The sequence below is a fragment of the Balaenoptera ricei genome, chromosome 1 (assembly GCF_028023285.1).
Source record: "Balaenoptera ricei isolate mBalRic1 chromosome 1, mBalRic1.hap2, whole genome shotgun sequence".
In the NCBI taxonomy this organism is placed as follows: domain Eukaryota; kingdom Metazoa; phylum Chordata; class Mammalia; order Artiodactyla; family Balaenopteridae; genus Balaenoptera; species Balaenoptera ricei.
Window position 1 is genome coordinate 74,260,929 of NC_082639.1, and position 23,818 is coordinate 74,284,746.

The 23,818-nt window shown below is 40.4% G+C and overlaps 1 protein-coding gene across 9 annotated transcripts in view; it reads right to left on the reverse strand.

The window, feature by feature from the left end:
• Nucleotides 1-20,956, reverse strand: part of SSX2IP (SSX family member 2 interacting protein) — a 39,105-nt gene extending 18,149 nt beyond the window's left edge. For 6 of the 9 annotated variants that reach the window (XM_059899709.1, XM_059899693.1, XM_059899688.1 and 3 more), the window contains exons 1-5: nucleotides 20,845-20,956; nucleotides 3,124-3,255; nucleotides 2,361-2,530; nucleotides 1,682-1,894; nucleotides 657-767 (exon numbers count right to left, since the gene is read on the reverse strand). In XM_059899709.1, coding sequence (XP_059755692.1) covers nucleotides 657-767; nucleotides 1,682-1,894; nucleotides 2,361-2,530; nucleotides 3,124-3,166 — 537 coding nt within the window. In that variant the 5' untranslated portion in view covers nucleotides 3,167-3,255; nucleotides 20,845-20,956. The remainder of the gene's footprint in view (nucleotides 1-656; nucleotides 768-1,681; nucleotides 1,895-2,360; nucleotides 2,531-3,123; nucleotides 3,256-20,844) is intronic. The other 3 variants (XM_059899718.1, XM_059899701.1, XM_059899680.1) reach the window with 2 other exon arrangements.
• Nucleotides 20,957-23,818: the final 2,862 nt, after the last annotated feature.

Below are 23,818 nucleotides of genomic sequence, written 5' to 3' on the forward strand. Positions count from 1 at the left end.
AGTTATCACATGATCAGAAATCAAACTGCAGAGCAATAAAAACATAATGATTTCTTCTTACATAAACTGAAAGATAATTTCAAATGCATTAACTCTATAGGTCCAAATACTAAGTCATCACTAAGCAAAAATGAGATTAGAATTATGATGTCTTCAGCCTAAAAATGAGATTTTTAATCTGAATTGCTTTTTTTAAACAGTAACTTGAGTGTCCATTTAGTCAAGTAATTGCCTGACTGGATGAACAATGTTGACATTTAAGACAGTGCAAGAAGAGGCATTCCAGATATAAGTAAAGGTATAGCAGAGAATAAAAGATTTGCATTTAAAGCGCCCTTGTGTCTGACAAAAAGTTAACAGTGCATGTGAGTCCAAGACAGATGGTATAGGACACTGTGATGTCACGAGCTCTGGACTAACCTACTAGGGCAAATGGATGCACTTGGGGGACAGGGTGGTGGGGAGGGCTCCTGGCCACTCAGTTAAATGCGATACAACACTATACACACAGTTCCTCCAGACCAATGTGACACAGGGTGAGCAAATGGCTCTTTCTTGTTTTAAAGTCAAGTGACCATTATGGTCACCTCAAATTCCAAAAAAAAAAAACCCAAAAACATTCACTTAAACTTTATCTGCAATAACTGACAACTCACCTCATCTTTCTCATTTTTCAGTAGCTGATGCAAATTCCTGTTCTTGCATTGTAACTGTCTGTCTCTTTCCTGAAGACCAATCATTTCTCTCCTGGAGGTTTCCAGTTGTTCCTAAAACATTCATATGCAATTTTGACTAAAATTAACATAGGATTCAGAGCAACTGAATCCTTAAAAGATTAGTAAAAACAAGTTACATAAACTAGGGTTTGTTACCTAAAATTGAAGTTTAGCAGCACACAAAATGTTTATTTAAAACAATTACTATAAAGCTTGATACTATAGTGTTACAAAATTAACCTAAATTTGAATATCAAATTTTATTTAATTTAAATACCAATTTTTAATGTATATACAAAAGACCTTCGAAGTGGATCCCTTGAAAGACTCTTCACCTATTCCAGTGATGTTGCCACTGAACATTTTCATAATTTCTTTTCAACACTTTTTAACACTTCTACAGCACACTCTGAGAAAGAGCCAAAAATGATTTGGAGCTAAGTATGAAGAAGACAGGTGACCAAGCAAAGTAGAACACTTCAGGTCAAAAAGGGTGGGACTACAGCATGACACCAGTTCTGCCTCGTAAGCAGTAAACTCTCTCAAGATTTTTCCTAGAGGGCATAGATGCCCTCAAGAATATTCTTGAAATTTACTGATGCAATCTCTCACAGTAAGACTATTTTAAGTTAAGCATCTACTTTATTAAGCAAGACTGGATAGGGTGGGAGAATCCTTATTTTATTTTCCTCAGATATAAGTATTTCCTAATCTAACTTTCTACAGTTTCAGCAAGACACTAAACAGTTCATAAAATCATCACCTTCGATATAGATAGTATTAGGAAGCAGCACAACTGATTTGTACAAATTACATTCAGTTTTACTTTCCAGTTTAAAAAAAATCCTAAAACTTAAAAAAAAAAAAACCCTAAAATTTGTTTGCTAAATAAATCCAATGAAAATTTATAGTTTCAAACTACATAACAATGGCATTGAAATACAGATTGAGATGTTAATTTCTACCTTAAGTTTTGCATAGCAGTTCTGCAGATGGTCCATATCGCTTCCCAGTTTCAGATTCTGTGTTTCCACATTTTCCTGAGCTAGAAGGTTCTTCCGCTGAAGTACAAGTAGCTCATTCATACAATTTAAAACAGCAACTATATTTAATTCTCTCTTTGTCTCTTTACCTTTGGATTCTTCATATAATGAAGGAAAACCGAAAGTAGTCAATTCCTAGTAGGAGAAAATGTTTTCCTAAAAGTTGGTTACCGGACAACTTAATAAATAAACAAAAGACAGAAATCTTTTCTGAGAAAGAAAACTATCCTGAGATAGTTAAGAAAGTAGCACCTATGCCAAAGGACAAAGAATTAAGAGAACTGGGCTCTTTTAGCCTCTGCTCTACAATCACCTGTGATCTGGAGAAGGCACTTAGGTTTCTGCATCAGTAAAATAAGGGTAAGACTCCCCGTGGAGGAGCCCCTGGGGTGATGGGGGATGCAACCTGCTCCAGACAAAAACGTTTACCTCGTGTATCTAGACTAGACGGTCACCAAGGTCCTCTGCAAATCTAATATAAGTCCCGGGCCAATATGTAACATACTTGTGCTTGACAAGTTTTTCTCATACCTTTGATATGTTCTATTATATAACATGATTTATGTTATTTATTGCTTCTTACAAAAACAAAACATGTTACCTGATCAAGATATGAAATACTCTGTTCAATATTCTCTTCTGTGCAGAAGGCACTAAAAAAACTGTGCACATTTTTTGATAAAGGTATTGAAGAGCATAGCACTTGCTGTGAGTATAAACTTGATGGAGACATCTTTGTTTCTGAGGTATATTGAGAGATGTATTTGCTTTCTGAAAGAATCAGTAAAAGGCATTTATGTAAATAATTTGTAAAAATGCATGCAAAGCTAACAACATAATCTCCATTACCAAAGATTTTGAATTATAGAAATATTTTTAAATTTTTTCAAATTAGGACAAAGCTGGTTTTTGTATGAAAACTATATAATTTTTTCCAAAAAGATAAAACTAATAAAGTGGTGCTCTTAGAAAAGGCATGTTAAGCTACAACATACTATCTTAATTTACAATACTTTAGATTTATAAAACTAATAGATAAAACCCACTTGTCTATGCACTCAAAGTTTATGTGATTAAAGGAATAAATCAGAGAAATGTACTGAAGTAGCCAATGAATTTATTTCAAATGCAGAAAAGTCTCCTCGTCAAGTAATCAACTATTCAGCCAAAGCACTTAACCCCACTGGATTAGGCACAATACTTAGCTCTCCCTGATAATTTTACTGAAGATGAAAATTATATATTTTACAACTATTTATGTCTCTCTGTAGTTACATCTTCAATATTTTTGGTAATTACAGTGTCATTGAAAATTAACCTTTATAATTACTGCTTTTGCTTACAACTATTCTAAACTCAGTTACCTGAAGACAGACCTGGATCTGTAACAGTCATCCAATCTCCCATAGCAATCGCCAGAGCCAGGATACCTGAGGAACCAGTTCAGCCGTGAAACTTTCAGCCCAGCTGCTGTCACTCTTCTATGTAGGCATCTCCTTAGAAAACAAATCACAGAATAACAGGATACAATTAAAACTATGAAAGCAAATATAAAGCCAATGTGTAAGAATTAGTTGTATGTACTTCAAAACAGATGGATTCTGCATTATTTACTCTCCTGTACTCTCATACAGAACATGGTACAGCTTAATAATAATAATTGTGTGTGTGTGTGCAAGAATCAAGGTAAATGGCTTCTCGAGTTATACTAAGGTATTCACATTACTTCATACACAAAGTACATGGTACATGATTTGACTCACAATATAAGGTACAGAACTGTACTAAGTAACAAATATTTCCAAACTATACCCTTTAAAGTACAATTCCTACTTACACAGATGAAAAGATGAAAAATTTCTTGGCCAGCATTCCCATTTTTTGTTGTTTTTACTAACTATACTAACAAAACTTTTAATTACAATTCCTAGTGTTGGCATAGACGTAGTGAAATGAATAATCCCATACACTGCTCTCCAGAAAATTTAGATCAATTTATACTACTACCAAGCAATCTGGCAATATGTATCAAAAGTCTTAATAATGAAAATATATTTTGATCCAGAAATTCCACTTTTAAAATTTTATCCTAATAAAATAACAATTTTCACAAAGATTCACCTACATATTGTTCTTTACAATACCAAAAAAAAAAAAAACCCCCAGAAATAACATATATGTTCTACAGTAGGAGATTGGTTACATAAATAATACATTTATACGCTGGAATACCGTGTAACCTTTAAACACGGCCATGTAGAATTAGGGTGGCTAACAGATACACAAAAGGCAAGAAATGCACATGAATAAAGCAGACTAAGAAACACGTAACCGTTTTAGTCTATCACTGATGCCTCTACTGTTTTACAGAGATAATGGAAGTAGTAACTATTTCTCCACCATAAAAAAAATTCAGATGAAATTATAAACAGCAACTGGAAATTGATTTCAAGGTCAGGGAGAGGAAGAGGAGAGGTGAAGACTGCAGGCAAACTGGAGAACACATGTCAACACTTTGGACAGCTGTTTCCCAGCCACAATAAATTGTGGCCAAAAGAGAAAGCAATTCCTGTGCTGATACATCTCTCCATTTTTTATGAAATGTTGAAATTCTGGATTTCTATGTGAAATCTCCCAATTTTTAAATATTAGAAGCTAATTAAAAAGAGTAACTACGCAAGTTACCCAGTGGAAGGGGGAGCAGCTGGAAGGGGGAGATCAGAGATCCACCTATGCTTTGATCTGAGAGGTGGCTACTTCGGCACACACAACAGGACGATTCATGAAGCTGTACACGTAGGACCTGCGCACCTGACTGAACGGCAGTTACACCTCAAACACCACTACTGTTTAATAAGCCGAATAAAATGTGTCTTTAGGCCAGATCTGGACTGTAGATCAAGAGTTTACCACCTCTCTTCTCAATATTTAAGACTGTGGGGAAATATTCACAATATAATGTTAAAGTGACATGAAATTTTTCATTCATTCAATAAAATTTTAATTGTGCTACTACGTGCCAGGCACGCTTTCCTAGGCATAGGAGAAGCCCTGCTCTCAAGAAGTCCACATTCAGGTAGGGAAGAAACAGGTAAGAAGTAAGCAATAAATTACAGTAACATCACACTCAGAGTGATGAGAATAAAGAAAATAAAACACCGTAATGAGAGTATTAGGGTGGGGGGTGGTATCTAGATCCGTCAAGGAAGGCTGCGTTGAGATGCTGATATTTGAACTGAGACCTAAATGATACGGAATCAACTACAAGATGGTCAATGACCAGAGGAGTCCAGGTGGAGGAAACAGCATGTACAAAAACCCAAAATGGAAAGAACTTGGTACATATTAAAAATATACAAGTAGCCAGTACGCCTGAAGCACAGTAAGCAAGAATAGATGTATAAAGCTGGATTTTCTCTAAATTGCAATGAAAAGCTCTTAAAGCAGTTTAGGCAGGAAAGCAACAGGATCTCTTTTTAGGCTTTAAAAAAAATTGTGGCCACTCTATCTACCCTGTGAGATTACAGGTGGGCAATAGTGGGCGCTGACGAAATCAGGCTACTGCAACAGTTCGGGCAAGAAGACCAGTGTTGCACTACGTCTCCGACAGTGGAAGCAGAGACACATGGATAAATTAGGGATGTGTCCTGGAGATAGAATCTTCAGGACTTGAAGATGGATTGAAACAAGGACAAAAGAGAGATGACAAATAATTCCTAGATAACATAGCAACATAAAATATATATTCGTGCAAATGACTGTATGTGTCATATAATACATTATGATGTCACACACACATACACACAGAAGGTTATCTAGTTTGGCACTGATCTTTTGCTATTTTGCTACTCATGTGCCTTGAGAAGAGCACCTTGAACTCTTTGGCACTTCCCAGTGACCTTAAATGGGAACCTTCAGCAACAGGAAGAGCAGGATGAAGGTTGAATCTGCATCCAGAAAGACAAATGATCTTACTTTTGGTTTTCAGAGATATTAGCTATAAGCAAAACAGGACCCAAGGGACAATAAATCCAACTATTCTAACCCGGCTCTGCTTTGGGTAAGTTACCTAACCTCTCTAAGCCCTAGTTTCCTCACTGGTAAATTGCCATTATCCCCTAAGGATTAAGTGAGATAATGCACGTGAAGTATTTAGCACACTGCCTGGCATATGGGACACATGTAATTAATATCAGTTGTTATCGTCATCACCTAGACACAGATCTGACTGTTTGGTATAAATGACAGGATTCTAAAACCTGTAACAAAATGCACTGTTGCTCTTAATAAGGCTTGAACATAAATCCTTAGAAGACCTGAGACAGACATCACTAGAAAATACAACAGTGTGCCTAAGTGCCTTTTCTCCTCATACAGAAAGATTATTAAACACCAATATGTGTCTACTACATATCCATACTTTAAAACTGTAATTTAAGTCAGTTACTCTTAGTCTGTGAATTTAGTTCTCCAGTGTCTACAGGTTTCACCAGTAAGTTGTTCCCTGTCCTGTAAAAAACAAAAACAAAAAAACCTTGCAAAATATTCAGGTCTAGTTAAATGTTCAAAGTGAAAACCAAAACTCCATTCTGAAGTGCTATGAAACAAAACTTAGGAAGAGTATATGATTTCACACCATTTAAAAAGTTTCTATGTATCCTCTTCTGTTCAGTGAGGCACCAAATTACACACAATGAGGCTTGTGATAAAAGAAAAGTTACCCAACCAGTCTTTCCAAGAACAGAGACTTAAGACTCATCAATATGCATCCCAAAACCAAGAGACTAATTTAAGCAAAGTATTCTATTCTAGCTCAATCATAGCTAAAATTTCATTGATGAAGGTTACAAACTATTATTATGTTATATTAAAATAAGTCAATATTAATTTCAAAAGCAAAATAAGAAAGATAACAGAGGTATCTCTGCTTTGCATAAATCTAATACCATCACAAGTCCCTTTCAACTTGAAAGCTTTAAAAGCAGCCATGGAGGACTCCATTAAAGCTTGGTGCTGGAACACAGAATTAAGTTCCATATTTTATATAAAAATTATTATTATTACATATTAATCATGTCATAGCAAACCATTATATAGTGGACATGATTATCCACGACAAGTCATGTAAAAAACAAGGTTGGTTATGCTAGCACTGTTACTATAGGTTCATCACGGAAGAAGAAAGGAAAACAGTTAACAGTTAATTGTGCTTTGGTTCAAGTAATCTGTAACCCCCAGTTCTCTCTATATACCATTAATCAGAGTAGCTGCCCAAATTCCCAAAATCATGAGTGAACTTTATGAGCAAAACCTGAAGATTAAAGAATTTAAACAACTTGTAAAAGTCATTTCATTCCTCCAAGATTGAAGGCGAAAAATCTTGAAATAAATTAAAGAAAAAAAATCTACAAAGTAATCCATAAGTAAGAATTTTATCTCCTATTCGACACATCAGAAAGACATAGTTTTGTTCCCTCCTAGTGGATAACACATATATAAGTATATAATAAACTTCCCTGTTCCAAGTATTTCTCTCAAGTACATTCCAGTAAATCTTCATAACAGAAAATCGTACTAATTTCAGTAAAATTGCAATTACTTCAGTAAAACTGTTATCTCACTATTTCTGAAGAACTACTTTGGCATGCCTCTGTGTTGCTATAGGCCCCAAGTACAACGTCACATGCTTGAGTGTAAAATAAGCAAGGGTACTCTCGTCTTTTCTGAGTAAAATGATTATGCTGAACCTAAGAACTACCAAGTAGCATCTTCTAGGTTAGGATCCTGACAGAAAATTGGGAAGCAGTGTGACATTTGAACATAATTATACTGTTTCTGAAAGAAAATGAAGATTTTAGTAAGTTTCAAAAAAAAAAAAAAAACTATCACTCTTCATGTCAAAGTATTTTCTTTCATATGTATTTATCTATATTACAGACAGGAAACCTGAGCTCAGGGAAGTCAACAGGATTGCCTGAGGTCACACTTCTAATTGGTTGTGAAGCCTGGACACAAATTTCAGTCTTCAAAACCATGCTTCTTTTCTCTCTACCATTCAACCTTTCAACACCGTACACACAATCAATTAATCTATCTATGTTAAAAGTAGAATATAATAAAAGATTTCCAACAAGGTTCTTTAAAAGACTGAGTTCCTATAATTCATTCTAAATGATTCCACTCAGAACACACAATGCTTAAAGGACCTTACCTACTACTTAAATTGAGGTACACTTGTAAACTTCTCTGCTATGCCACAAACAATAGCTTTTTTCTCATTTATGAATACTTTGCTTTAAAAAGGCATAAAAACAACTCCCAGAAATGAGATCACTTCCACAGAAAGTTTAATGAGGGTGGAATTCATTCACTTTACCATTTATTCCTAGAATAAATATTAAGACATCAAAACTAAGTTTACAGATCTTTAGCAAGAACATTTGTGATTCAGGTTAATTATATATGTTTTTTTCCAACAGAAAAGCTCCTTGCCTGGTTCTTCTTCTTCCTTCTACCCCAAAGACTCAGGGTTGCTCAATATATATTAACCGCTTATAGAATTTTGGGGCAAGCAGCCTTTAGGATGGCCCCCAGTTATTCCTGTACACACCTTTAGGTTATTCTGCTCTTTGAGTGTGGGCTGCATTTCGTGACTAGCTTCTAACAAACAGAATAAAGCAGAAGGGACTGGATTTCACTTCCAAATTAGGTTATAAAAAGGGCATGCCTTGCATTTGGGGTCATTTCTCACTCGCTGTATCTTAGATCCCTCCTTCCAGGGAAAGCAAGCTGTCAGAGCTGTCATGTTGTGAGCAGCCCCATGAAAGGCTGATGTGGCAAGGAACCAATGTCTCCAGCCAACAGCCAGTGAGGACCTGAGGCCGGCCAGGAGCCAGGCGAGTGAGTCTGGAAGTAGATCCTCCCCAGTCAAGCCTTGAGATGCCTGCAGTCTTGGTCAACACCTACAGGCAGCCTAGTGAGAGACCCTGAGCCACAGGCACCCAGCTAAGTGGCACCCAGATTCCCAATGGACAGAAATTGAGAGATAAAGGCCAGTTGTTTTAAGCTGCTAAACTCTGGAGTAATTTGTTATGCAGCAATAGATAACATAAGTTTTTATATATATATACATATATATATTACATTTCTGAGTCCCTTCCATAATTACATGTTTCTTGCTGAAACATAACTAAAGTGATACCATGCACTACAAAAGCAACTCATCAGGTATATGACAATGATGTCATGTAGTATTACAACAAATCACTCCATATTATTATAGCTGGATGTCTCCCAAACTAGTTTATGAACTTCGACAGGGTGGGGAACGTATTCATCTTTGTGTTCAACAGTTCCTGAAACACAGCAGGTGCTCAGCAGATGTTTATAAAATGAACTGAGTCCCACATACGGCACACTCACTCCAGCCTGTGTGCTCCACATGTGCTTTCTTCTTTCACCTGCCCCTAAACTAACTCTTCTTCAAAGCACAGCTCACCCACCATCATCCCCTCCACACAGGCCATTAAACTCTATTCTCTAGGTCCTCCTAGTTTATTTCATCTTTCCTAGTTAGACTCTTTAGTCACATTCTCCATTTCTATACCCGTCACCCATCTTAATAGACAGAATAATCAACAAATACCCAAGTAAATAACTGATGATAAATTAGCATATTCATTCCAGCAAGCAAAAGTGGATAAATGAAACAGCAATGGAAGAGATGCACAAGATGTGAGTCCTTTAGAGAAAAGTACTACTCTTCATCATCCCCCAAATCTCTCCTAATACTTCTACCCACGGAAAGAGAGATTGGCAGAAACTAAGTGATGTATTGATTACAAGATTTCCTTCATACAGTACACTATTTTAAGCGTTCTTTTCAAGTTCGCTTGAAGTTCAAACTTGAGAAGGCACAATTGCCTACTTAACCAGAATTCTAAAACAAACTTCAATCAAGTATCAGAAAATAATAGTTTTTTCATTATACAGGAAGGTAGTAACATGATACCATCTGGACTTCTAAATATTACACAGGATTTTTCACAAATAACCAACTAAAGTCTTTGCTAAAATCTCACAAAGTTAGTTACCCAACTGTTGGGTTAAGAAAATAAAACTGTTAAAACTAAGTCTTTAAACATTAGTCCTTACAAATTCAGTCATAAAACTTAAGAATTTAGTTATCTGCATACTTTAATAGATGTTATTATTCTCAAAAACCAACATTATGATTACTTTAAAAATTACCACCTTCTACTATAATTTTGTTCCAAAGGAGACTATAGCTTTCAATTCCACTACAAACACCTCTGCCATCTAATACAAAACCATCCGTCTATGCAGATCAGTACAGATAAATACTAAATTCAACCTCTTAGAACCTACTTTTTACAAATTTAAAATCTAAATGATTTCATCTGAGTGGCAAAATAGTATCGATTTTTTTCCACAGAAATAAATTCTTCTTCATAAATTAAATTTTAATATATATCTGAATGGCTGAAACTGAAAATCTGGTATCCCTTTAATCATCTGCCCCCTTGCTGAGTTTGTGGCTCTGAGGAGGATTTACAGTTGGGGAGCACAGTGCAAACCACGTGAGCCTCCCAGGCCTGGGTCAGACAGGTCGTATCCTGACCGAGCTGGTCATATCCTCTCCGAGTTGGTTTCCTCACCTGGAAAACAGGGTGATGCTATCTACTCTGTAGGGTGGTTATGGGTATTTAATGGGGTAAGGGGTGAAAAACTAAGTACAGAATACCTAGGGGGCTGATCTAACAAACACGTGCCAGGTGCTGCTCTAAATGCTTTACATACTTCATGAAGGCAACCTTCACAACAACCCTACGTGTTATCACATTATTTCCTTTTCAGAGATAAGGGAACTGAGGCACAGAAAGGTTAGGTAATTTGCCCAAGGTCACGCAGCTGGCAAGTGGCAGAGCCAGGGGATGTTCCCCACCCCACACTCCAGAGTCCATTCTCTTAACTATCATGTGTTGCTGCTTCATGGACGAGAGGCCCAGGAACAGTATCTCCTACCACCACTCATGAGATCGTATCTCCCAACTGGGCAAAGACTGCACAAAATAGTGTGAAGACACAAATTGCGGCAAAATATTTCATGCGTTTCCCTTTGGGCTGAGGGATACAATCTCAGTGAAGTAGACCTGCATGTATAGCATGAAAAATAAAAGTTATGAAAAACAAGAATAGTTTGATCACCACTTTTTGCTAAATCAAACTATCTAAATATGTTTAGGAGAAAGGTGTGGAAAGGTTACAAACTGTTCCCAAGGACATTCCTGGGGAATGGGACGGTTCGGCGTAGTGAGAGGTGGGCCAGGGTTTTCACTTCTTCTACAGCACACCTTTATACCGCTGGAATGTTCTAGGGCATTTATTATTTTGTAAAACTTTGAGAGGCAGTGGATTCAGGCACAGTTACTAAGACAACGGGTATGGATGCACTCCCACCTCCATCCCAGACAGTAGCACCCTGCCCTTTAGTGGAAATATCAGCGTAGACAAATAATAAATGCGCCCCCCCCATCGATCAATTACACTTCTAGCACCTAGCCCGCCCCGGCCCTGTGTTCACACATACAAGTGGGCAAGGGTGCTGCAGCCTTCACACTGACCCCGGCCATGTCACAGCATGTCTGTGGGGAGCCAGCCCATCAGGGAGGCTTCCCCCCCACTGATGCGAAGAGTGAAGACACAGAGTACCGGCTGGCCTGGCAAAGGTGGACTCTTCCTCCAGCTCAGTTACAATCTAAACGCAGTGGGAAGAAAGAAGAGGGAGGCTGACTTTGACTTATAACTATTAAGACTCTTTTCAAAAAAGAATGCTCTCAATCTAGCAACCTTCTGTGACTCAGGCAACTACTAAAGTGTGTTTCTCTGCTTCAAGAGAGCAGCTGGTGAAGTGAGACAGTATGTTCTTAGAGCCTACGCCACACCATCCGGCATTTCATTACACAGTGACTTCTTACTGCTCATGTTTTCATCTGTTCTGGTCTTGGCTCTCCAATTAAACTCATTTTTTCAGGGCACTGCCACCTCAGGGAAGCTGCACAAGGCTCTGAAAGAGCCCCAGACAAGAGCCAGGGACCACGGTTCCCACAGCCACTTCCATCATACGCTGAGCAACCTTGAACAGGCCCTGATTTCTCTGGTTTTCAGTTTCCACATCTGTAAAATCAGGAGGTCGAGCTACATGATCTTTACAGAATCTTCAGTTCTATGAACTACGATTTTTACATTTCTCATGGGACCTAATATGAGAATTGAATACAGCTATTTATATTAAAATTTTCTTCACATTTTTATAGCAGAATGTACACACACTGTCTTCACAACCACGTTTATCAAGTGAGAGTCTACCTAATTTTAAGAATTATTAAGCATAAAAGATTTACTTGAAACAAGTAAATTTAAAGCATTTTACATGTATTAACTGATTCAATATCACAATAACTCATATAATCATTTCCCCGCACTACAGATGACGAAACTGAGGTCCAGAGAGCTTTCTTGCCCAAGGTCACATAGCTAGAATATGACAAAGTCAAGAATCAAACCATAAGAGTCCAGCACATTTAACTACACACCCTACTATCTTTACTGTAGGAGAGGAAGGAATACACAATACATAAGCTGCTTTTTCAAACCCAACACACACACAGGTTCTTGCTTCTCTACCACCTCGCCTTGAGACTAAAGTATAATCCAATAGTATTATTCCAATTGAGTAACTGGAATGTGAACTGTATTAAAGCAGACAAAATATTAAATGTTACAGAAATTCAAAAAATTTTTTGAAAAATCTAGTCAATATATACAGCCCAAATTGCCAGGCTTTCCCCAAACTGCCATCCCTTCTCTTTGTGCTTCCAGAACACTTTGCATTAACTCTGTAGTACAGATCTAACTGTAATGAAACTTCTCTCCCACCACCTAAGCTGCGTTCCTGGTCAGCAAGCCTGTCAGCATATTGTTTGTACCCTGCTTTGGTGTGAGGTATCATAACTGACCCACTGTCAGTATGGAACCCAATAAAGTTTGCTGAATGAATGTCAACTAAGTTCAATGATGTATTGGTGTGAAGTATTCTACTGTAATATTATGACAGACAAGAATCAACACTTTAGCCATGCTGTGACTTAGAAAGGCTTTCAAATGAGTCTTCAGTGATGCCAGCTTAGAGAAGCAGGAAGGCAATTAGATGTATGAATCAAGAGCATGATAATTTAGAGGCAGTATACCAACTTCAAATTCTTCCAGGGCAGAGGTAGGAACAGCAGCAATCATTCTTAAAAGAGGATTAAGAAAAAAAAACAAAAAAGGACATTAATCTAACTTTGTAAAGTTGACAGTCAGCTAAGACGTCCAAATAAAATTTAAAAAACAACTGTCATTTATTGGTATTTCATTCTCAAAATTAGGTAAAAGGTAATGACATTTACTAAAGGCAATGGAAATAACAAAGAAACTAAACATAATTCATGAATCTGTTCTGTGATAATGTAATCATGTATCTGTAACAGTTTTTTCAATGATTTAGCCCGAATTCAATCACTGGTTATAGGCCTCAACAATACCACCTGAGAACTTGTTAAAAATGCAAATTTTCAAGTCCCATTTCAGACCTACAGATTCAGAAACTTGGGGTGGGACCAAGAAATCACACACACACACACACACACACACACACACACACACACACACACACACGGTTCCTTAAATATTTCAAGCAATTCTAAATTCTACCCAGTCTGGCTGTGAGGCATCAAGAGCCCTGGGGTTCTAGGCCTGACTACAGCCAACCCAGAGGTTAAGTTGTTTTGGGTCACAGAATTCAAAGCCTCTGAGCCACCCACTTAAAAGTACAAAAACAGGCAGTTTTGGCCAGTTTCAGAGGATCTGTGAAGCCATCCACAGATTTGCCAAGGATCAAGGACAGGGAATTAAGAACTTCTGTTCTAGCTAATTATGTGAAGCTGGTAGGAGAGAAGAACTGCTGCTCTGAGCCTTTACTACCTGCCAGATGTATTCACCAGCCACGTCACTCACCCTTACAACAGCCCTAGGAAGGAGTAGATATAACACTACTTTATTGATGGAAAAATATGAAGCTCAGGGAGGTTAGATACCTTACCCAGTTGCAAACCTGGAAGATAGAAAGGAAAACCCAGCTGTTTTACCTGCAAGGTAAGAATAAAGATTAGTTACAGCCATATCTTGGAGATACTGTGGTTTGGTTCCAGATCACCGCAATAGAGCAAGTCACAAATTTTTTTGGTTTCCCACTGCATATAAAAGTTATGTTTACATTACACTGTAGTTTATTACATGTACAATAACATTATGTCTGAAAAAACAATGTACATGCCTTACTTAAAAAATACTTCACTGCTAAAAAATGTTAACCATCATCTGACAACACAGGGTTGCCCAAAACCTTCTATTTATAAAAAACAGAATAAAGTGAAGCATAATAAAAAGAGGTATGTCTGTATTTGATTCCAAAGCCTAACAAGCCCTGGCTTCCTCTTGATACTCAAAACGTGCCTGGAGGGACTTCCCTGGTGGCACAGTGGTTAAGAATCCGCCTGCCAATGCAGGGGACACGGGTTGATCCCTGGTCCAGGAAGATCCCACGTGCCACAGAGCAACTAAGCCCGCGTGCCACAACTGCTGAGCCTGTGCTCTAGAGCCCCCAAGCCACAACTACTGACCCTGCGAGCCACAACTACTGAGCCCACATGCCACAACTACTGAAGCCCGCGTGCCTAGAGCTTGAGCTCCGCAACAAGAGAAGCCACCACAATTAGAAGCCCGCTCACCACAATAAAGAGTAGCCCCCGCTTGCCGCAACTAGAGAAACTAGAGAAAGCCCACGTGCAGCAATGAAGACCCAACGCAGCCAGAAATAAATAAATAAGTAAATAAATAAATAAAAAATTTTTAAAGTGCCTGGAGCAAATGATATAAATTCTCTGAGCCCATCTCCTCATTCTAAAATAACACAGCTGATGACAGACTGTATTTATTGATGATTTCTAAAATGTCTTCTTGCTTTTACATGCTAGATCCTACATAGGAGGAGATTTCTAAAACTTGGATACAGAATACAAGCATACCACATTTTACTGTACTTTGCTTTACTGTGCTTTGCAGATATTGTGTTTACAAATTGAAGGTTTGTGGCAACTCTGCAACAAAAAATTCTATCTGCACCATTTTTCACAACAGTATTTGCTCACTTCATGTCTCTGTCCACATTCTGGTAATTCCTACAATATGTCAAACTTTTTCATTATTATTGTATTTGTTATGGTGAACTGCAGTCAGTGATCCTTGATGTTACTACTGCAAAAAGTTAAGGATTCGCCGAAGACTCAGATAATAGCATTTTTTAGCAATAAACTTTTTTTTTTTTAATTAATTTATATTTATTTTTGGCTGTGTTGGGTCTTCGTTTCTGTGCGAGGGCTTTCTCTAGTTGCGGCGAGCGGGGGCCACTCCTCATCGCGGTGCGCGGGCCTCTCACTATCGCAGCCCCTCTTGTTGCGGAGCACAGGCTCCAGACGCGCAGGCTCAGTCGTTGTGGCTCACGGGCCCAGCTGCTCCGCGGCACGTGGGATCTTCCCAGACCAGGGCTCGAACCCGTGTCCCCTGCACTGGCAGGCGGATTCTCAACTGCTGCACCACCAGGGAAGCCAATAAACTATTTTTTAATTAAGGTATATACATTGTTTTTTAGCCATAATGCTACTGCATACTTAACAGACTATAATATAGTGTAAACATAACTTTTACATGCACTGGGAAACCAAAAAATTCATGTGACTCACTTCATTGCAATATTCATAAAACTGTGGTGGTCTGGAACCAAGCCCACTATTTCTCCGAGGGCACCTGTAGAAAGAATCATGCTGAAGGTGCCATCTTTTAGATAGGAAGCACAAACAACCAGATTAAAATCAACTGGCAAAAGACTGACAAACTCAAGACTGTGTCCTTTATAACCTAAACTACTTTGTAACCTAAACAATACTAACTCTCAGGTAAAAAGTACAGTCATCCCTCAGTTTCCAAAACGGATTGGTTCCAGGAGCCCCCGTGAATACCAAAATCTGAGGAGGCTCAAGTCCCTTATATAAAATGACAGTACAGTACAATGAATACAGTCAGCCCTCCTTATCCACAGGTTTCACAGCCAAGGATTCAACCAGTCTGGGTTCAATTCAATTGACTGAATTCAATCCACGGTTGGTTGAATCCGTGGATATGGAGGGCCGAGTGTATATGCAATGGCGGGTTACAAATATCTACTAGCCACTCATTAAACTCAATTCTTTTAGAACAATATTATTCTAGAAATCTCCTCCCACATTATGTTTCCAAAATAGGTCCCATTTTCAGCAGGTCTGGCACAAAAATATTATGGCACAGAGCAATTAATGGTCAGGGGTTGGCTGGCTAACTTAGCCAGTGACAATGAGGACAATGAAGGACAGATATGAAATACTTCAGAAGTTGGCCTGACAAACACGGTGACAAATATACAAAAGGGAGGCATTTACTCTCTCATGTAAAAATCTGTCTTTGGTACTAGACAGATAACAGTGTCACACAGGTAAAGAGAACAGAGGACTAAGGCTACCAGTGGGTTTGGTTAAGTGAGTGGAGATATAAACCTCCATGTAGAACTCACTGGGCTTATATATGTCCTTATGAGACATTCAAATGGAGATAAACTCCAGGGCCTGGAGATCAAGACATCAGGGCAGATTTAGGAGTCATCAGCATACATGTGATAGCTGAATCTATACAGAAAAAAAGGGGCAGCAGAAAGAACCCTAAAGAACATCAACATGTAACAGGTGAGTGCAGGTGACCTAGATGTAGGAGATAAAAATCCAGGGGTGGGGGGAGTTTGAGGAAAGCCAAGGAAAATAGTTTTAAAGAGGAGGAAGTGATGAACAGCAACAAATGCCATAAAAAGGGCAAGCGCTAAATAGAATATTACATTGGATTTGGTAATTAGTGACTTTATGACAAAGCTGAGGGGTAAAAATGGAAATCGGATTTCAGAAACGTGATCAGCAAATAAGAAAAGGAGATAATAAACAAAGGTCACTTGTTCGAGAAGCTGAGTTTAACAGAATATATTTAGCTTCTCTGAATGTAGAGGCTTTACCTGACACTCAGGGATAGATCCATGAGTGACTCTTAAAAAAAAAAAAAAGAAAATCCTGTCTTTAAGTTAGTTCTTATTCAATTACAGCATTTTTATGTCAAATAGAAATATTAAGTGCTCAAAAGATATAAAGTGTTTTTCCACGCACCGTTCTGGATATTAACATGTTTTCTTATTTAATCCTTGCAAACCTATGAAGTAGGTATTACTATTCCTAATTTACAAATGAGACAACTAAGGCACAGAGAAGATAAGGTACTTGCTGAGGTCTCATAGCTAGCAGTATGGTAGTCAAGCCCAAAATTTCACACAAAAGAGTAAGAGGGAGGGTGGACAATGTGTGAAGTGAGGGTTAATAGATGAGAACTGTAAATGTTATAGTTAAGACTGTACTGACTGTTTAACCGGCCAAAGTTTAATATCTATTCAAGAACTTATTTTCAATTTGAAAGAATTTGTGTCTTCTCTCATCTCAGAATCCTACATTGCTAAGACCTGACATTTTTATGCCTCTTATGACACTCAGATTCAGCACTGCATTACAACTGTGTCATTTCTCCTACTGAACTGCAAGTTACTTGAAAATGGGAGTGTATCTTATTTGTCTTTGTATCTCTATACCCTCAATCTTAAAAGTAGAAGATACTAGACTTACTGCAGTAACCATTTCTCAGTATACACAAATATCAAATTATGTTGTACACCTGAAACTAATACACCATTACATGTCAATTATACCACAATTAAAAAAAGAAAGATTCTCAGTAAAGGTTGGTTGTATGAATAATCATTTATACTTTTCTGAAGTTTCTGGGGGCTTCCATAATATATTTTTAAAGTCTTTAATCGCTGTGTAGGACTGTTCTGCCTCAGATATTACTTGGATTGTCTATGGACCACGCAATTCACTGATTTTGGTGGAAATACCCTTCTGAAGTAAAAATCAAATATAATTCCCCTAGATAAAACCTTTTAAAGATTCCTATCACCTACTAGTCAAAGGTCATAGCCCTGTTCTCCAACCTTAAACCTAACCCACTCTCCCTGGTTCCAACTACCAAACCACCTATACTTCTTCAATGGTCCATTGCAACATACGTGTTCACCGGGTGAACGTCTCCTCCTCCATCAAGACAACTGAAATTCTTTTTTTTAATCGTTACTTTTTTAAAAACTAAATTTATTTATTTATTTTGGCTGTGTCAGGTCTTCATTGCTGCGCGTGGGTTTTCTCTAGTTGCAGTGAGCAGCGGCTACTCTTCGTTGCGGTGCGCGGGCTTCTTATTGCGATGGCCTCTCTTGTTGCGGAGCACGGGCTCTAGGCGCACGGGCTTCAGTAGCTGTGGCACACGGGCTCAGTAGTTGTGGCGCATGGGCTTAGTTGTTCCGCGGCATGTGGGATCCTCCCGGACCAGGGCTCAAACCCGTGTCCCCTGCATTGGCATGCGGATTCTTAACCACTGAGCCACCAGGGAAGTCCTGAAATTCTTTTTTAAAGCCTTCTCATATTTGCAATTTTCATTTTCGCTCTCTCCCTTACTATACTGTAAATTTCCTAAAAACAAACTCCACAAGGCAACACTGATCTTTTTCATTCTCAGATCTGGCAAGTAGAGGCTCAGTAAGTGTTTAATAAATGTTTGTTAAAAGAGTAAATCATTGAAGCATAATTCAGTAAATCTGCAGGAACTATATAATACTGATCCATTATCAAAAGTAAAGATTTTAGGTAGCTTTCCACTACTGATAATGAATGGTGCACTTTTCTATTCTGTCTCATCCCCAAAACTCGTGAATTCAAGATAACTTGTACCTTCATCACCAGCTAATCATGAGCACCATCACCAAACACACAAAAGAGACCCAAGGACTACCAAAACCTCTTTATGACCCAGTCGAACCAATAAGGCATGTTTACAACTATTGGTAAAAGATATGAAAAAACATCACTTAAAAGGCTTTGGAAGTGCTCCAATTTAAGTGTGTGAAATGAATTAAAATGACACAATTCTGGGGCAGCATCTTTTTATCTCTAGGTGCATACCAAATTGAAGGCACTCAAATATATACTTTTAAAAAACCTGAGTCACAGCTAGCTTGGTCAAAGAGAAGCTATGTCAGGTTTCCAGACAGCCCAAGAATATAATGTGTCAGCCTTGAGGCCTTAGGCAAATCATCTGAACTGTTAACATTTTCTGTTTCTCATACACTGCCTCAGCATGTTTGGAACGCAATGTGCTTTAACAAGTCCTGTCACAAGGCGCAATGTGTTGGGAGGAGATCTTCACATTTCATCCCAGAATAACTAAGTCTTCACAGTTATCTTCAAGCTGCTTCACCCACGTTACTTAATCCTGGGCCTTTATTATCTTCATTGTACAGATGGGGGAAGGAAGGATATAAAATGACTTGGCTGAAGAGGTCCAGCAAGTCACCAAAAGAGCCTTCATTTTAACTATCAGTCCCTCATCCTCTCTTCACAGAACCATTTTGTTTGAGAAACTTTCACTGACAGCAGGCAGAAGAGAGCGTCAAACTAGTTACTAGCTCTTACTTGTTTAATTTGAATGAATAACCTAAGCTCCCTAGACCTGTAGGTTATGATAGCTCTAGGACAGGAGATTTGATGGATTAAGTTTTGCTGACTGAATCCAAATTCGTAAATCTACCTCAAACTTCTAAATTTCGACATAGCTTGACCTAAACTTTAAAGGCATTATTTTTTCTCTGTCCACATCTCTAATTTTTCCAAATTTTGGTCAGTCTCCTAAATGTGTCAAGTCATACCTACCTTTTCAGTTCAGGATCAAGGCTACCAGAATTTTCTCCTACTTAAACAGTAAACCAATCCCTCCTGAGCCATGAAGGATTCCAAGGCACCCCATCAATCACAGCCAACTCTAGATCTAGACTCTAATCTGAACTGTTAAGGGAGCCCAGCAATTTCGAATTCCAGGCAGTCCCTCTTACACCTCCGAACCACCCTTGGGAGGAGTGCCTCTTCTAATCGCCGCCCCATTATGGGGTCCAGAAAAGGGATATGTCAATAGTCTCAGATTCAACAAAAACTATTATCCCCGTTGCAAGTAATGGTAACTTGGCAATCACAACTACGGACCTTGAAATGGGGTAATAACTTAAAGATCCCCACATTATACGTGCTGAGAACAAATTATTTAGCAGATTCCATTTCCTGGGCCCAAGTGACTTGCATAACTGGGCGATCAGCATAGGCTCGAAAGAGCAGGGAGCTCACAATTCAGTTTACTGTACTTTACCACAAAATTCTACACCAAAATATTCTCACACATGCCTGCCTGTAGATGATGTAAATCCTTCAGCTCGTCTTTTAACTAGACCGCTGGCGGAGTTCTCTTCCTCTGCAGTGGCCACGGGCCACCAGCAACTACTTCTAACGGCTGTCCCCTGCGGCTCGAGCTAACAATCCTCCAAGCCCGCGAGTCCCACAGCCTCTGCTAAACGGACACCTCAGCCCCAAACTGGCCATCCCCTCCTCCCCCACGTCCCCGCGTCGCTCGTCATCCCACGCCAGGCGCCACCCTCTCTCCATCCCCGATAGGATTTGGGGCTTAGCGCTGCGACCGCCAGCGGGAGCGGTCCCCGAGCTGGCACCTACCTCCCACCTCCTCCTCCAGGCGCGGCCGGGGGTCACCGCTCGCCTACCCCAACGGCCGCGCCGAGCCTCCCGCAGAGAAGCGGGGCGCCGCGCCAGGTGCCGGTGCTCACCTCCGCGCCCTCCCCCCGCCCGCCCCCCGCCCACCTGCCCCAGGCCCCAGGCCCCAGGCCCTGCCGGCGCCGTCGCCCCTCCCCGGGCAAGCGCGTCACAATCCCCGGCGCGGGCCGAGGCTCTCACCGTCACGGCCCCCGGGTGCGGCGGAGACGCACCGCTCAGCGTCCTAAACCTGCTCGCGCAGCCCCGAGGGCCCGCACAGGCGCGGCGGCACGCAGCGCCCGGGCCGGCGGCCCCGCCTCCACCTCCAGCTCCCGCCTTCCCCGCCTCCGGCCGGGCTCCGCCTCTCGCCTCGCTGCACCCTCCCGGGCTCTGCAGGTTTGCAAGGTTCCCACCCCGCCCCCGCGCCACTGGCGCCGCAGGCCAGCCTCCTCCCATTGGCTCCGCCAGTTGCTAGGCGATGAACAACAGCGGCCTGCATTGGTCCGGTGGGGGCCCCTGAGTCTCCTCCCTACCTCCAAAAAAACCCGGAGAAAAAGAAAACCTTATCCCTAGAGCCTGAGCGGGATGCTGGCGCAGCTGCGGCTGCGGCACCTGTTACGCCCTGTGATTCACCCTGCCGGGCCCTGCTCCCCACCCCCTCCTGACGACCGCGGAGCTCGGGGCCCAAAGCTTCGTGGGGCTGGGGGCGGGGGGAGGGGGGTCGTGGCTGCTTTAAAGCACGTGTTCCGAGCCCCGGTGAACCCCAACACCCACCCTAGGAGCAAAGGTGAAGCGCCCAGAAAAGCCACGTGCGCTTGCAAAAGTGGGGAAATAAACCAAACAACAGCCGGCACCCAGAATTAGGTCAGGCCTAGGGGAAGGGAGGTTCAAGCGCCGGGAGTCGAGAATGCCAAGGAGAAAGTTCATGTAAAATTAGGGCAAGAAATGGACCTAGGCGGAAGACAGCGGAAAGACTAAGAAAAGGCACTTGTGAACTAGACGTTTATGCAAAGAAGTCCCACACTCACTGATCAAAATATGCGCAAAGAAAACGTATGCCTGCTACACCCGTAGCCGGGGTCATGCAGACTCCTCCCCTGTTCCACGGCAGCCTAAAATTCTCCAGGGAAGATGAGAGGCCAGAGAAAGGAAAGCGATCAGATGGAGAAATCGCAGGCATATGAGTTGAGTTATAAACACAAGATGTACTTGGATAGATTTTTTTTTTTAAGTGAAGCCAAGAAATTCACTCAAGAAAGGAAAAACAGGTTTGGTATTTTAAGGAGGCTCCTGAGAGCACTTTGAAACCAAAATAGTATGAGAGAAGGACAAGAAATATTAACGCTGAAGAGCAAGGGAGAGAGGAGTGCCCCCTTCCAATTTACACACACATATCCCCATTCCTGAATGAAAGATCAAGGCGAGAAAACGAACATGCCATGGCGGCAACTTCAGAAACCAAGGTAATCCTCCTGTTTGCCTTTGGCCTAAGCGATCAGGAGGCCTGGATTGATGCTGTTAAGCATAGGTGAATGACAGCCGAATCGCCAGTTAGGGCCCTCATTGTAAGGACACTATTAGCGCAGGCTGGTAGGGAGGAAAGCCAGTTGTTACCAATAATTACGTTAATCGCTAACCCAGACAACTGATGGGAGTAAAGGGGGTTACCCCTGCTCCCGAGAGGGGTTTTGAAATTTCAACTGTCCACCCCCCAAAATCCCACACCCCTTCCCATCTTAAGAAGCAACTTAGTGTGACAGTTTGAAGTAACACTTCCAGGTTCATTTTGACCGTTTTAACCTCCTCACAGTCAAAAAGCGAGAGCTCACTCTCGGATTAGCTAGAAGCTTTGAGAGCGGTTGATTCGATACGCAGCGCCTGGCACTCCCTGTTGTGACCTACCCACTTACGGTGCAGGATTTTAAGAAGGCTTGGGTCAGGCAGAGGTGAGCTCCGGGAAGTTCGGCTCCGCCCCCAGCCGCGAGGATGAATCAGAGCTGTCTGATTAAACCAGTGCTTTAGAATCTTTTGCTCTACTCCTAAAAATTTTTGAGGGCCCCAAAGAGCTTTTGTTTATGTGGGTTATACCTATTGATATTTACTATACTAGAAATTAAAACTGAGAAATTTAAAAATATTTATTTTAGAATAATAATTACATCTTATCATAAATAGCAAATTTTTATGGAAAATAACTATATTTCTCCCTAACATAGTAAAAAGAATCATAGTACTTTAAAAATTTGCAAATATCTTTAGTGTCTGGCTTAATGGAAGGCAACTGGATCTTCAAATCTGCTGCATTTAATCTATTGCACTATTTCAGGTAGCCTTTGGAAAACTCCACTGTACACTCAGAATGGGAGAAAAAAAGGCAAATAACATTTTAGTATTATAACAATAGTTTTGACCTTGCAAACTCCCTGAAAGGGTCTTGGGGATCACCTCCTAAAATCCCCGTGCCCCCCGCCCCTTTCTCCAATTAATACTTTGAGAGCCACTGGTCCAGATGGGTCTTGATACTTTGTCCCCTTTTATCAATGACTGGTTTAGGAGCTAAGCATGTGACCTAATTCTGGTGAGTACATAATGGGAAGTGGGGGGAAGGGGACTTCAGGGGAAGGGTTTTATCCCTGAGAGCCCCTAAGAAGTCTTTTCCTTACTTCTTGCCTTGGCCATCCTCCAGTAAGCAGGACATGTTTGGAGCTGTGGTGACATATCCCCCAACAATGAGCAAGAAAACTACAGGAAAGGTAACCCAGAACCTAGAAGTCACTAAGTGGCTAAGTTAACCTACCCTGGCTCTGCATACCTCCAGACTGCTCACATATGAGATAGCAAGTGGCCTATCACCTAAGCCATTTGGGGTCAGGTATTTGGTTACTTGCAGCCAAGAAGATCCTGACTAATGTACAGGACAAGATAAAGAATTTGGCTACAGCCTGAAAATAGTCTAAGGATGCTTTTTGGCCCAGAGGTAAAGGAATTGGGCTTAATAGAACTTTGCTATGGTAAAGGAAATAAAGGGGAAAGACAATCTAGAATGTTTTTTAATGCTTAACTGTGCCTACTTTCCCCCCCCTTCTACCAAAATAAAGGGGATGTGACTATTAAGTGTTGCTGTTTTCCAAAACACATCAAAACTTCCATCCTTGCTCCTCTGTAGTCTATATCA